The following is a 12,360-nucleotide window of genomic DNA, read 5'->3' as shown; positions in this document are numbered from 1 at the left end:
ATAACTATTAAATGAAAAGAACATATGTGGGATAAACTGCAGTAATTTGAAATGTAAACAGATCACTGATTCTGTTGCAAACATCCTGGAAATGTTCCACCTCCAGTGACTAAATCTGAACATATGCAGAACATGCCTAAACTTAGCCGTCTTTCTGAGTCAACCTTGCAGTTATAATTTCTGAAGTAGAATCCTTCAAGATGTCCAGTTACTTCCTCTTCAGTACTTTGGCAGAGAAGAGAAGCTGGAGCCGCTGTTTGCTTAGTAGTAGCATGACTGGGATTGCAGGGAAGTCACATCCCAGAGGACGACTGGAGTGAGTGAAACTCTGCCCGGTCCATCTGTCCGGCTTCCTGACACTCGATCCGCACACGGCCTGGTTCTGGTTCCTGACAGCAGCAGCCTGAGCTCAGATTTTAGCAGCATGCTAACATCAACTTTGAACCATTTACTAATAATCTGATGCTTCAGCTAATCCAAAAATAATAGTTTACAGAAGCTTTTGACTCCAGAACAGAAAGTTATTTTATGTCCCCAAAAAAACCAACTTGCTAATTTCAAAAAAGTTTTGTAGTTCTAAAAAGTTACATTTTCTCATAAAATATAAATGAAAAAACTTGCTTTTATTTAAATATTATGCAGTTTAAATAAAATCAACAAAAAAACTCATGCAGACTGGACAGTTTGAGAAATCATCAACACAATCTGGTGTGGAGTTTTACTTCTTAATCAAGGAACTGGCCTTTAGAAACTTAACGAAAAATGTATACAATTTTTCAGGCTAATTTTATGATGTAGTGCCAATTAATAACTAGAGAAAATAGTCAATTTCAGTGCTTTTTGCACCAGTTTAAGCAATGTTGCATTTAAAAACTGTAAGTCAGAAATAAAGTACATTATTCCCCAGAGAAAAAGTTGGATTTATAAACCCACCTTCATGTTTTTCCTGCATTTGACTCTTGACTCAACTCATTCGGTCCATTCACTCAAGAAATATGAATAGTTCATGAAATAGCTAAAATAAATATATGAGAAGGAGCAGAAAGGAGTATAAACTTGCATAGTATCCAGGTTGGGTTATTCCTGTCACAAAGACAAATTTAGCTGGACGATAAAATTGCTGTTTTGAGACCATTTTCAACTAATATAATCATAATGGCATTAAACTATAAATTCTACTGAACATTTAACACTGGAGCTGGAATATATTTTAAATATCCAAAATAAATAAACAAAACAACAGATAAAATTAAATATTATGTCTCTGTAAACAAGATTATCCTCCAAAAACAAAAGGATTAGTTGAGACCAAAACACCAGACTGACGACTTTTATCATCCCATTTTTGGTAAAAAGAGAAAAAGGACAAATCATGCAAATGAAAATTATTAAATTTGTTTCAATTTATGCCGTAAATTGATTCATTGCTTATTGTGACAGGCCAAATCATCACCCCTCCACCGCCGTGCTCAACAGCTTTACGTTGACATTATTTTGTGTTGTGGAGAAACCAAACACAGAGACAACAATAAGAGCTTGATAAGATTAATTTTTAAAGCAGAAACGGAGGCTGACCTGTGGGGATGCGTATGCTGATGTCTGACAGGGTCAGCTGGTTGTTTCCCCAGGTGAAGGAGCCGTTGCTCACCTGGACGGAAACAGAGACGAAGCAAACTGTGACTGCATCGTTTTGGAGACATTTTGTAGCAGCAGCAGATGTCTCAGCCTGCGTACGTGCCGTTTCACTGTTACGCACTGACTTACAAGAGCAAAGCACGTGACCCGACCCGAGTTTAAGAAGTCCTGTGAGCGAGTTCACAGGAGTGGACAGTGGTTAGATAACAGCTTCACACAAGGAATGACACGTACTGCGTTCACAACACGGGGGAAACCAAACAGCTGTCAGCAAGTCTGAAAAAAATACCAGTGAATCTGGCAGAAATAAAGTTCATTGACTTTCATCAGAGAAACATTGTACAAAAACAATGAGCTGGCAATTTTTAGGCAACGATAATAAAGAAAGCTTGAAATGTTTATTCATTTGAAGGATAGGTGAAAAAGTAAAAAACAGATTGATTTAATGTTCATCTTGATCTTTTCCTTCCAACAGGTTTTCACTGTTTTTCTTTTGAACTTTGGCTGCAGTACAGCTTAAAAAACAATGACAACAAATAAAACCAAATACAGCATTTCACCTTTTTAAACCCTTCCCACATTCCTATGCTGAAAAGGTGCTGAAACTAGCTGGAGTAAAAAGCAGCAAAAGTGAAGTTCCTACATACATGAGGTTGTATTATTTTTTCTTTATGTCAATCAATCAAATCAAATTTTATTTGTATAGCACATTTCAGCAGCAAGGCATTTCAAAGTGCTTTACATCATATCAAACAGAAACACAAAGCAACATAGAATCAACAATCAAAACACGACATTAAGTCAACTTCCATCAATAAATTTGTAATTGATTACGTTTCAAATACAATCCTAAACAGGTGGGATGTTAGTGGAGTTTGCATCCATAAAGGTTTACCTGTTACACTCCTACTGTGTTATATGGAACAAAATACCTGCTGCTATTTTTACTCCCACTCACAATCACAGTTTAAAACGATGTAAACAGCATTTTAATGGGCTTCTGGCACCAGGATCCGTTCACCTCTCACTGAATTTGGAGCAGGGACTCCGCTGTCCCTCACGGATTTTTGTGCAATTCTATGGTACCTGTTAGTGTCTTTACCAATATTAGCCAGTAAAAGCATTTTAGTACATAATGAATGTAATAAAAGGATGAGTTGGCATGTTTAACAGATCATAATCATTAATATTCAGCAGCAGGAAGATTTTTTGTGATTGATGTCTGCATAATAATTAGGCTATTTCTAAAATGGATATCGAACAGTTATGATAATAACTGAAGTGTGAGATGAATTTTTAAAATTGGACCAATTATACAAAATTTCCATTTTTGGTACATTTTTATGCTGCTCTATAGCTTTCTATAAACCAACCAGCCATTTATTGGCAATAAATTAATGATTTTTCATGTTGGAGAATTAGGCATTTGAAAAACCTCCCATTTGTTACGTCACATTCTATGAGCACTGGGCCGTTACCTAGCAACCCAGCCCCGTTACCTGGCAACCCCAGGAGAGTTCCAGAACATTTGGTCAGACCTCGATAAACTTGTTACAGTGTAAAACTGCAGCAACAGTCTAATCACTGAAACCCTTCCTCCTGCTCAGACACTGTTTACATTCCTCCCATCTGTTGCTTTTACATGTTTATTTTTATGTTTATTTTATCTAACAAGAACCCCCCCAGGTTTTTCATTCCACAGTTACCCTCGCCACATGTTACTGGTCCCAACAGGAATCTAGAGAAAGCAGCATCTTTTGTTTCTGTTAGAGAAAACACTCACGATAAGCTGCTTGGAGTTTGTTTTTGTTTGATTTGGGGAAAGATTTAAATAATAGACAGAGAGAGACGCCGAATATATTAGGTCACATTTGATGCACATGTAGAAGGAAAATGGATTGATGCTTTGTGCCCAGATTACAGAACTGATTTTGGTTATTTTTTCAGATTTTTATAAATTTTGTGATAATAAAAACCAGAACACCCACAGATAATGAACAATAACAAACATAGTGGACATCACAGACTGGTGTCAGAGCTCCCGTGGGAAAAATGAAGAAAAACAGGAAAATGAGGAGAACACATGTAACACAGGGCGACTGGAGTCAGAAAATGAGTTCAGGGTTTGACCAGGATTCAATCTTATTACACCAACAAGGAAATAATCCAATACAAGCTGGAAAACATTCTCATTAATAATTAGAAAAAACTAAAACCCTTCCTATTTCTGCTAATATTCATGTCTAAATTCAAAATGTTAAAAACTCATTACCAGTCAATGTCATCTACATAAAAACAAAACTGCATCCATGAGCAACAAATTAAATCTCTGCAAAGTTCCTCCAAAGTAGGGCTGCACCTAACAATTATTTTAGTATTTATTATTCCGATGATTAAAATGTCTCATTCTTCAGACTTTTCAACCACGTAAGCCTTTTTTTTTTATACAATATTAGAAAAACATTAAAAGATACAAATAAACAAATAACTGAATCCCATTTTAAAATCAGAAAATAAACATTTTATTGTCTAAAATAAAAAAATACAGCATTTATTTAGTAAATCTGAACCAGGTGAAGCTAAAACTGCCAAGTGAAAAGTTTTGGCTAAACCATATTTACAGACAAAGATTTTTAATCTAAATGAAAAATGTATACATCACCACTTTTTTGAGTTTGTGTACTCTAGATGAATCGATTACTAAATTACTTGACGATTATTTCAGTAACCCATTAATCACAATTAAGCCGATGAATCATTTCAGGCCTAAAAAGTCGAAATTATTTTTCCGTTGTCCAAGAAACCTGAGTCCTGATGCTGACTGAGCGATTATCCGAACAGAAACGGAGCGATTATCCGAACAGAAACGGAGCGATTATCCGAACAGAAACGGAGCGATTATCCGAACAGAAACGGAGCGATTATCGGAACAGAAAAGGAGAGATTATCGGAACAGAAACGGAGCGATTATCCGAACAGAAACGGAGCGATTATCCGAACAGAAACGGAGCGATTATCCGAACAGAAACGGAGCGATTATCGGAACAGAAACGGAGAGATTATCTGAACAGAAACGGAGCGATTATCGGAACAGAAACGGAGAGATTATCCGAACAGAAACGGAGAGATTATCCGAACAGAAACGGAGCGATTATCCGAACAGAAACGGAGCGATTATCCGAACAGAAACGGAGCGATTATCCGAACAGAAACGGAGCGATTATCCGAACAGAAACGGAGCGATTATCCGAACAGAAACGGAGCGATTATCGGAACAGAAACGGAGCGATTATCCGAACAGAAACGGAGCGATTATCCGAACAGAAACGGAGCGATTATCCGAACAGAAACGGAGCGATTATCGGAACAGAAACGGAGCGATTATCGGAACAGAAACGGAGCGATTATCGGAACAGAAACGGAGCGACGCGGGTGGGAAAGCAGCAGCAGATTCTGCTTTAATCAGCGGACAGTCGTCTGGACAGGAGCATCACTCCGCAGGGATGGGACAGGAAGAGAAGCGTTTACAGAGCGGCTGAGAAAAATCTGGACACTTTCACAAGACCCTACAAGGGGCAACTAATTCTCGTGTGAATTCTGCATTTCCTGTGCAAGGCCACGCACAAACACAACGCAGGCAAAGTCATGTGTGTACGCCCTTTTTACGTTTTAAAAGTTTATACGGTGGAGCAAACTTAAAATGACAAGCTGCAAAAAATGCTACAAATTTTGCCTGTTGTCTTTTTGCTTTGTTTTTATTTATTTAACAATTTGAAAAAGTTACTAATCAAACTGTTTTCTGCTTTTTGGTTATTTTTTTGTTTTGGTTTTTATTTCATTATTATTTTTTATTTAGTTTTGTTACCAATCAATCTGTTTTTAGCTAAGTTAGAAAACTGCTTTTCTGTTTATTTATTTTTAGTCAAGTTATCAATCCAACTGTTTTCTGTTTTATTTTTGTAATGATCATTATCTGTATTTATTTATTTCATTTTATTTTTATACCAATTTTCAGTCAAGTCACTAATAAAAACAGTGTTTGGCTGTTATTTGGGTTTTATTCCTCAAATCTTAGGGGAGTCAGCAACCAGGACAGGCTTCTGTTTAGTTTTTGCAATTTTCAGTCAAGTTGCCAATCAAGACGGTTTCGACACTAATTGTTAGGTGATTTAATTCTTACCATGAGAGTCATGAGACTTAAGAGGTTTAAAATAATAAAAAAACATTTCCTAGAATAACTGGGTCCAGTGGTGAAAACTCATCAGAAAGTATCTTGATCAAGATTCTTTCAAACTGCTTTTCTCCTTTTCTTGCCCTTGGTGATCATCATTTCTAATCTTGAAAACTGAACAAAGTTTAGTTTTTGTTTGCTGTATAAGCTTTAACCCTTTCAGAGCTGCTGAACTTTGACCCTCACCTTTACGGCCACATCCTCCGTCTCGGTGGGTCTCATCGCCCGCCGGCTCGGCTGCTCGTAGTTGTCCATCTGGTAGCGCATCGGCTGCTTCCTGTTGATGGCTTTGGTCTTTAAAAGATGGTTAAACATTCAACATTAAACTAAAGTTTTACCATTAATGCATAAACAGAAAAAAACAAGAAGTGCAATAATTTAAATCATTTTGTGACAAGATAAACAATTTTTTACTGGATTTTGACGATAAAAACAAAACTCAACACTGAGAACTGGAGGGAAAGCTCTAATTTCCAACTATGAATCAAAACCTGAAAGCCACACTTGCTAGTTTTTCTGAATAATCTGTTAGGAGTAGCGCTCACCATCCCCAGGTGTTTCTTCCCTACGTCCAGGGAAACTGATATATCTCCATTTCTCCAGCTGTCGTCCCCGATTTCATCACTCTGGAGAAACTCACCAAGCTTCTGGACACTTTAGGGAAACACACACACACACACACACCGATCTATGAGAAGTGTGAACGGTAAGAGTTTAATACCAGCAATCTCTCAGGAGTTTAGAGTTTCTGTTCTCTGATGTCAGCTTTTCCATTCAGTAGATGCAGCAGCTGAAACATCTCCATGTTTGGTAACGTCCAGAACAACCAGATCTGCTGTCCTCACCAGTAAAACACTCACCTGACGAGAGCTTTCACCGCAAATCTGACCACAGTGGAGAGCAGGAAGAGCGGCGTCACCAGGATGTGGAAAAGCGCCAGCGCTGCAAAGGCTTGAGAAGGACTGGGAATGCTGCTGGTGAGGAAGTGATGAACCCCAAACGTCTGGAAAAGAAGAAATTCAGATTTCACCTCTGATAATTCATGGTACGTAAGCTGCACTGCTGTAGATATCAAAATATGAAATAATTAAACTTACAGCAAGAACGGCAGCAATGGGAATAGCAGCGTTCATGAAAACTGCAAACAGAAGAGCAGACACCAAACAGGACATCATCCACAACAGCAGGAATCTCTGGCATCCATCTGCCTGGATGTTTCACCAATAAATCAGTAGAGTTCATTTAAACTGGATGGATTTCTGGGACAAACCCGACTACTGGAAATAACACATTTTCTAAAGGATTGAGGCTTGAGCTTTGGGAAAACCATTTCTCATGATGGACCAGGCTTTATTTTTGGTTTATTTTATCCTCTCCAACAGCAGATTATGTGTCAAGTGGAATGGAGTCAAGGTGAGGCTTTCAGGACAAAGAACGGTCCGACTGGACCAACAGTGGAACAAAGGCAGACAACTACTTGGCAAGCATTCCCACCAGCCGTGTTTATTCCACTTCAACACAACTCCAGTCCATTTGCCTAGAAAATCCGGTTCGGTTGGTGAGGTGTCCATCAAACTCTGGACGCCTAAAAAGCTCGGTCTGATTCGGTTAAAGTGTTTCTGTTCGGTTTGAATGTGAACGCCAAGCAGACCAGAGACCGCTCCAAAAGCAGGAAGTGGACTACAGCGCAGGGCATTCTGGGTAAATACAACCAAAGCTAACGTGCTAGCCAACGCTAGCAACAGAAACGGCTCCTGGTCTTCAGCCAAAGACTAAAGAGAAATCCTCCAACCGCTAAAATCTGACGCCTCCATCTTGTTTCCATCTGGTGAAGAAGGAAGTTGCTCTCAGTGTCTTCAGAGGTTTTTGTGTCGTTTCCTTCAGTGGTTCTTGGTGCAGCGCCCCCACAGGCCAGGAGGGGAACAGGTTGGTTTGACTCAGAGAACCACAGCAGCTGGAGGTGGAGCAGGTGATGCCATTTTTTTCCCAACTGAACCAAATCTACCAGACTACAGGAAGGGAAAACAGCCTTTACCTCAAGTGAAATGCTGGATGGTTAAAACCTGACACAAAGATACGTTTTCTTATGGGAACAACAAGTTTTAACCATTCATTAAGGTTTTAATCTGTAGTCATCCTTCATTCCTCAGGCAGTAAAACTATCACCTCCATGGTGGGAAAGCCTCACCTTGACTCCTCCAAACATATTTCTCATCACTGTTGCTGAACAGCTCAATCTTCCACTTGGAAAACAACTTGGTAAATTTTAATTAGCTACATAGAAAGAGATGTCAGGGCTTAACAGTTACTGACTATTTTCTTTAAAGCTTTTAGGAACAAGAGGTTGGATCTCTAAGGTCAAATGTTGGGTATTTCTTAAGGTGGTAAAATCTTCTTATTGGTAATCTTTCTTTTGTCATTAACGTCTGCGATTTCCTGAAAGATGCTTAAGGTCACATCACTCATAAGGCCATTCTCAGTTCTTTTTTATAAACTTTATAGGAGATGAAATCCACTTTCTGTAAAAGAAGCTAATGTTTGTAGAAAACCTCTGTCATTAGACCCTCTAAACGACCAAATAATGCCTGGAGCTTATGTTTGCTGTCTTACTGGACATGGAGGTGTAGAAAGCAAACGTCCTGAGGCTGGTCAGTTCTTTGCCTCTGGTTTGCTCCACGCTGTCGCAGAAGATATCCTCCCAGGCGTAGAGCTTCAGCAGCTTTATGCCCTTCAGGATCTCTGTCGTCTGTTTCAGACGGTCTGTGGAATGTTCCTGCAGGACAGGATCAAGACACGGCGACAGTTTAATATCCATTTCTTATAACGTCAATATGTTTCAATGTCCAGAGTATCGGTCATGGAGCTTTTTTAGAAATGTGGACTGTTGACGCTGACATTAGCATTAGCTACATGTTTAGCATTGAGATGCTATTTTAACCGCTAAAATCTGACGTCTCCATCTTGTTTCCATTTGGTGAAGAAGGAAGTTGCTCTCAGTGTCTTCAGAGGTTTTCAGTGGTTCTTGGTGCAGCGCCCCCACAGGCCAGGAGGGGAACAGGTTGGTTTGACTCAGAACCACAGCAGCTGGAGGTGGAGCAGATGATGGCGTTCTGGTTCCAGTAGAACCGAGTCTACTGGGCCATCAGCTGGAAAACCTCTGAAAATCGACCCACAGATGGTGGCGTCCATTGTTACTTGCTACAATAAGCGCTGGGTTGGAAACCATTCGCAACAAAGTTTGGTTGATTTCACATCAGTCGTTTGAACAAAAAAAATGGATTTCCATTTGTGGTTCTGATGTGACAAATGTAAAAAGCTTAGAGGTTTTTTGCACAAAAACTGAGCAAACATTAAATTTTACTGCTTACCAGCGCGCTTTTCTGCGTTTCTGCCAACTTCGTGGCGATGAGGTACTGGACCGGAGCCAGCAGAACTATAACCGACGCTCCAACCAAGGCGCTCCAGCTCAGAAAGTTGTAGAGCAGAATCACTCCCATCACAATCTGCAATGAAGAACAGGACAGACTGAAGCAGATCCACATTTAAAGCTCAGGTTGACGACGTTTCTCAGGAAAGCAGCCGTGATTCACCTGTACAGGCATGGCCCAGAGGTTGGGGCAGAGGAAGAGGAACCACATCAGCTGGTTGGTTTCTATGGCAACCAGGTTGTTTATCTGCCCCAGAGTCATCTCCCCCATCGACATGTTGGAGGTGGACAGTCGCAGGATTTTATTGTAGATCATCGCCTTGGTAACGAAACATAAAAACAGAGCTGAGGATCAACAGATGATGGCGAAACATTTCTGCAAGTAGCTAGCAGTGAGATGGAGATCCAAACTTCCTCATGTACTCTCTAAGCTCCTGAAAGTATTTACACTTTTACAATCTTAAGAAAATCCTCTGGAATATTTAAAGGTTTTAACGACCGGTCACAGGAAAAGTAAACAATGACAGCAAATAATCTGTTGTGTGTTTTGTGGCCAACAGGTGCAAAGGGACAGCAAAACTAGATGCAAACACATAAAGAATAAAAACAAACAAGCGCAACAGAAAACCATTGGAAACAAAAAATGCTGCAACTACAAGAAGCAAACCAGTCCAGACCACAGGGGGTCTGCAGCGGCTAATATTACTGATGTAAACATACAACTATAGTGTCGTAAAAGACATGAAGAAGCTTTCTTCCTTCTTTCAACTTTCTTCTACACATCTCGTCTTTATTTAGAGTCTGGTCCCTTATGATTTAATGGTCATCTCCCCCTAGTGGTCAGGAGGACTTACATTTTGTAGCGGGAGTCTGCAGCGTTTCATATTTTATTTTTAGTTAAAGGTGCAGCATTTTGTTTATTGATCGCAGCATTTTTTTTTGTGGTTGCAGCGATTTTTGGTTGCATTTCTTTCTTTGTGTTTGTGTGTTTTGGAGTTTGCGTCATTCATGTGTTGCATAGCTACACTCCAACTTATCCTAAAGAAATCTTGCATTGTTAAAAGCTATGTTTTCTAGCTGAACTGTCACATTTTCCAGTTTCCTGATGCGTCCCTCACCAGCAGAGCGCCCCTCAGGTTGATGCCCGTCTCGATGGTGACGTAGTAGGACGCCTGCAGGAAGGTTCTCTGCAGGACTAACGCCAGGAAGAGGAGAACGGCCAAGACGGAGCTGTTCTCCAGAAGCTCGGTGGTGTACATGAAGTACACACGGAAATGGTTTTCCTGCAAACACAAACAGGTAAACAACGTTCAATTTACAAGATGTTTGAGTTCAAAAATGTTTTGTTTTTGAATATTTAATTTTTGTATTTTTTTCACCTATGCACTACTTGCATAGTAGTGGTGCATGATGGATGATCATCCTGTTTGATCAGCCATCAAACAGGATGATCGAGGATAAAGTTGCAATTTTATGAGAACTGCTACATGAAAAATAAAACAAATTTAAATGAAGAACGTTGAGCGTCTGGGGAAGTTATATTTTAGCATCAGTTTTAAAGAAAATGTAATCTTTCATCAGAATCTAATTATCATCAGTAGCAGAGCTTTGAAACGATTTCACAAATGAAAATAATGAATAAAGATCCACACAGTCTGAGCTGCTCACATCTGATAAATATACTGAAGCTTCTTGTATTTTTAAGATGATATTTATTTAATTACACCATTTAAAAAAATTGTATCCCATCATAATTCTCCATCGTACAACAGAAAGGATGATGAAAGCAAAACTGTAAAAACACAAAGTATTTTTCAATATTTTTATTCTAGTTTCCATTGCAAACAGCTCAGTAAACTAAAAATATATATAAACAATTTAATTTTAAGATACAGGAGGTTTAAGGAAAGAAATTCATTAATACTCTTGAAGACATTATTGGCAGATTATGTCACTTGCACATAGAAAAATGTCTTGTTATCAGTGAAATAATCAATGTTTTCAACATTAAGGATTTTTTTTACTTCCTATATCTTGCTGAGAAGTTTCTTGTAAGTTTCTTATTTTAAGTCTACTAAGATATTTGCACCAGAAACTAGATTTTAGTTTCAGATTTTATTTCTAAGCCCTATTGATTTCTATAATCGTGTTTCAGCTCAAGTTGCGCTAATATTTCAGGTCAAATTTTAATCCCAAAGATAACTGGAGTATTTTTTATATGTACAGATAAATGAGAGAGTTGAGAGAGATGCTGAGCTCTGCTCTCTGTCTCCGCTGCCCAACTGTACCCACTAAAACACACCTGACAGCATCTCCAGTAAACTCAGACCAGACAAACCAGCTGCAGGAAAACTTCCTGTCTGCAAGGAAGCGTCTGCTCTGCTTCTCCGACTGCGACTTTCTGAGGCTGACATGAACTAACGAGGTGCTAAAGTCTGCTTTCCGTCTGTCTGCTTCGCCTCGTTTACGCTACAAAAGTTTTTAAAAGTCTTGAAAAATGAAGCAAGCGATCTTCAGCGTCCAAATATGGCTTCTGGTTTCGGAAAGTTGACCCGATAACGACCTCGTTCCAGTTCTTGGCATCGGCCACTGGATTTTTAAAATAAAATCTCCTGGTATTTCAGAGTTCATGGTGCCATGAAATCTAAACAAGTGGAAAGGAGAGAAACAGGCTCAAATGACACTTTTTTCTTAGTTTTGTCAACAACAAAAAAACAAACTAATAAATCTATTTATTAAAAAAATTCAAATCAATAAAATCGTTTCTTTAAACCAGAAAAAAACAGTTACTAAAACTTGACAAGTTATATTTATTCAAATGTTTGTGCACTGAATGGCATGTTCTCTTATCTTTCCCATTTTGAAGGGAGTGTAAAAGAAATGAGTCTCAGTTTTATACCATCAGAAAACAGGAAGTTTGGGATTTCAAAGTAAAAGCTTGATTTAAGACACAATGATCAACTTTAAACATAAAATAAAGTAAAAACTGCTCTGAGAAATGTCCTGAATTACTGATTAACACTTGATTTTTTTCACTTAAATTAATAAATTGTGCAGCTTTCTTGAT

The 12,360-nt window shown here is 38.8% G+C and overlaps 1 protein-coding gene across 9 annotated transcripts in view; it reads right to left on the bottom strand.

Annotated features, from left to right (window-relative positions):
- Positions 1–12,360, bottom strand: part of abcc9 (ATP-binding cassette, sub-family C (CFTR/MRP), member 9) — a 47,034-nt gene that overhangs the window by 26,673 nt on the left and 8,001 nt on the right. For all 9 annotated transcript variants that reach the window (XR_004342690.1, XR_004342693.1, XR_004342692.1 and 6 more), the window contains 9 exons: positions 10,412–10,576; positions 9,457–9,612; positions 9,235–9,369; positions 8,477–8,639; positions 6,964–7,004; positions 6,727–6,869; positions 6,412–6,520; positions 6,053–6,160; positions 1,576–1,648 (listed from right to left, as the gene is read on the bottom strand). Coding sequence is in view for 1 of the 9 variants with exons in the window: in XM_032589705.1 (XP_032445596.1) it covers positions 1,576–1,648; positions 6,053–6,160; positions 6,412–6,520; positions 6,727–6,869; positions 6,964–7,004; positions 8,477–8,639; positions 9,235–9,369; positions 9,457–9,612; positions 10,412–10,576 (1,093 nt within the window). In the remaining 8 variants the exon portion in view is untranslated. The remainder of the gene's footprint in view (positions 1–1,575; positions 1,649–6,052; positions 6,161–6,411; positions 6,521–6,726; positions 6,870–6,963; positions 7,005–8,476; positions 8,640–9,234; positions 9,370–9,456; positions 9,613–10,411; positions 10,577–12,360) is intronic.

Source organism: Xiphophorus hellerii, chromosome 17 (genome assembly GCF_003331165.1).
Source record: "Xiphophorus hellerii strain 12219 chromosome 17, Xiphophorus_hellerii-4.1, whole genome shotgun sequence".
In the NCBI taxonomy this organism is placed as follows: Eukaryota; Metazoa; Chordata; class Actinopteri; order Cyprinodontiformes; family Poeciliidae; genus Xiphophorus; species Xiphophorus hellerii.
The sequence above is the reverse complement of the archived record's forward strand: the minus strand, read 5'-3'. Positions and strand labels throughout refer to the sequence as shown.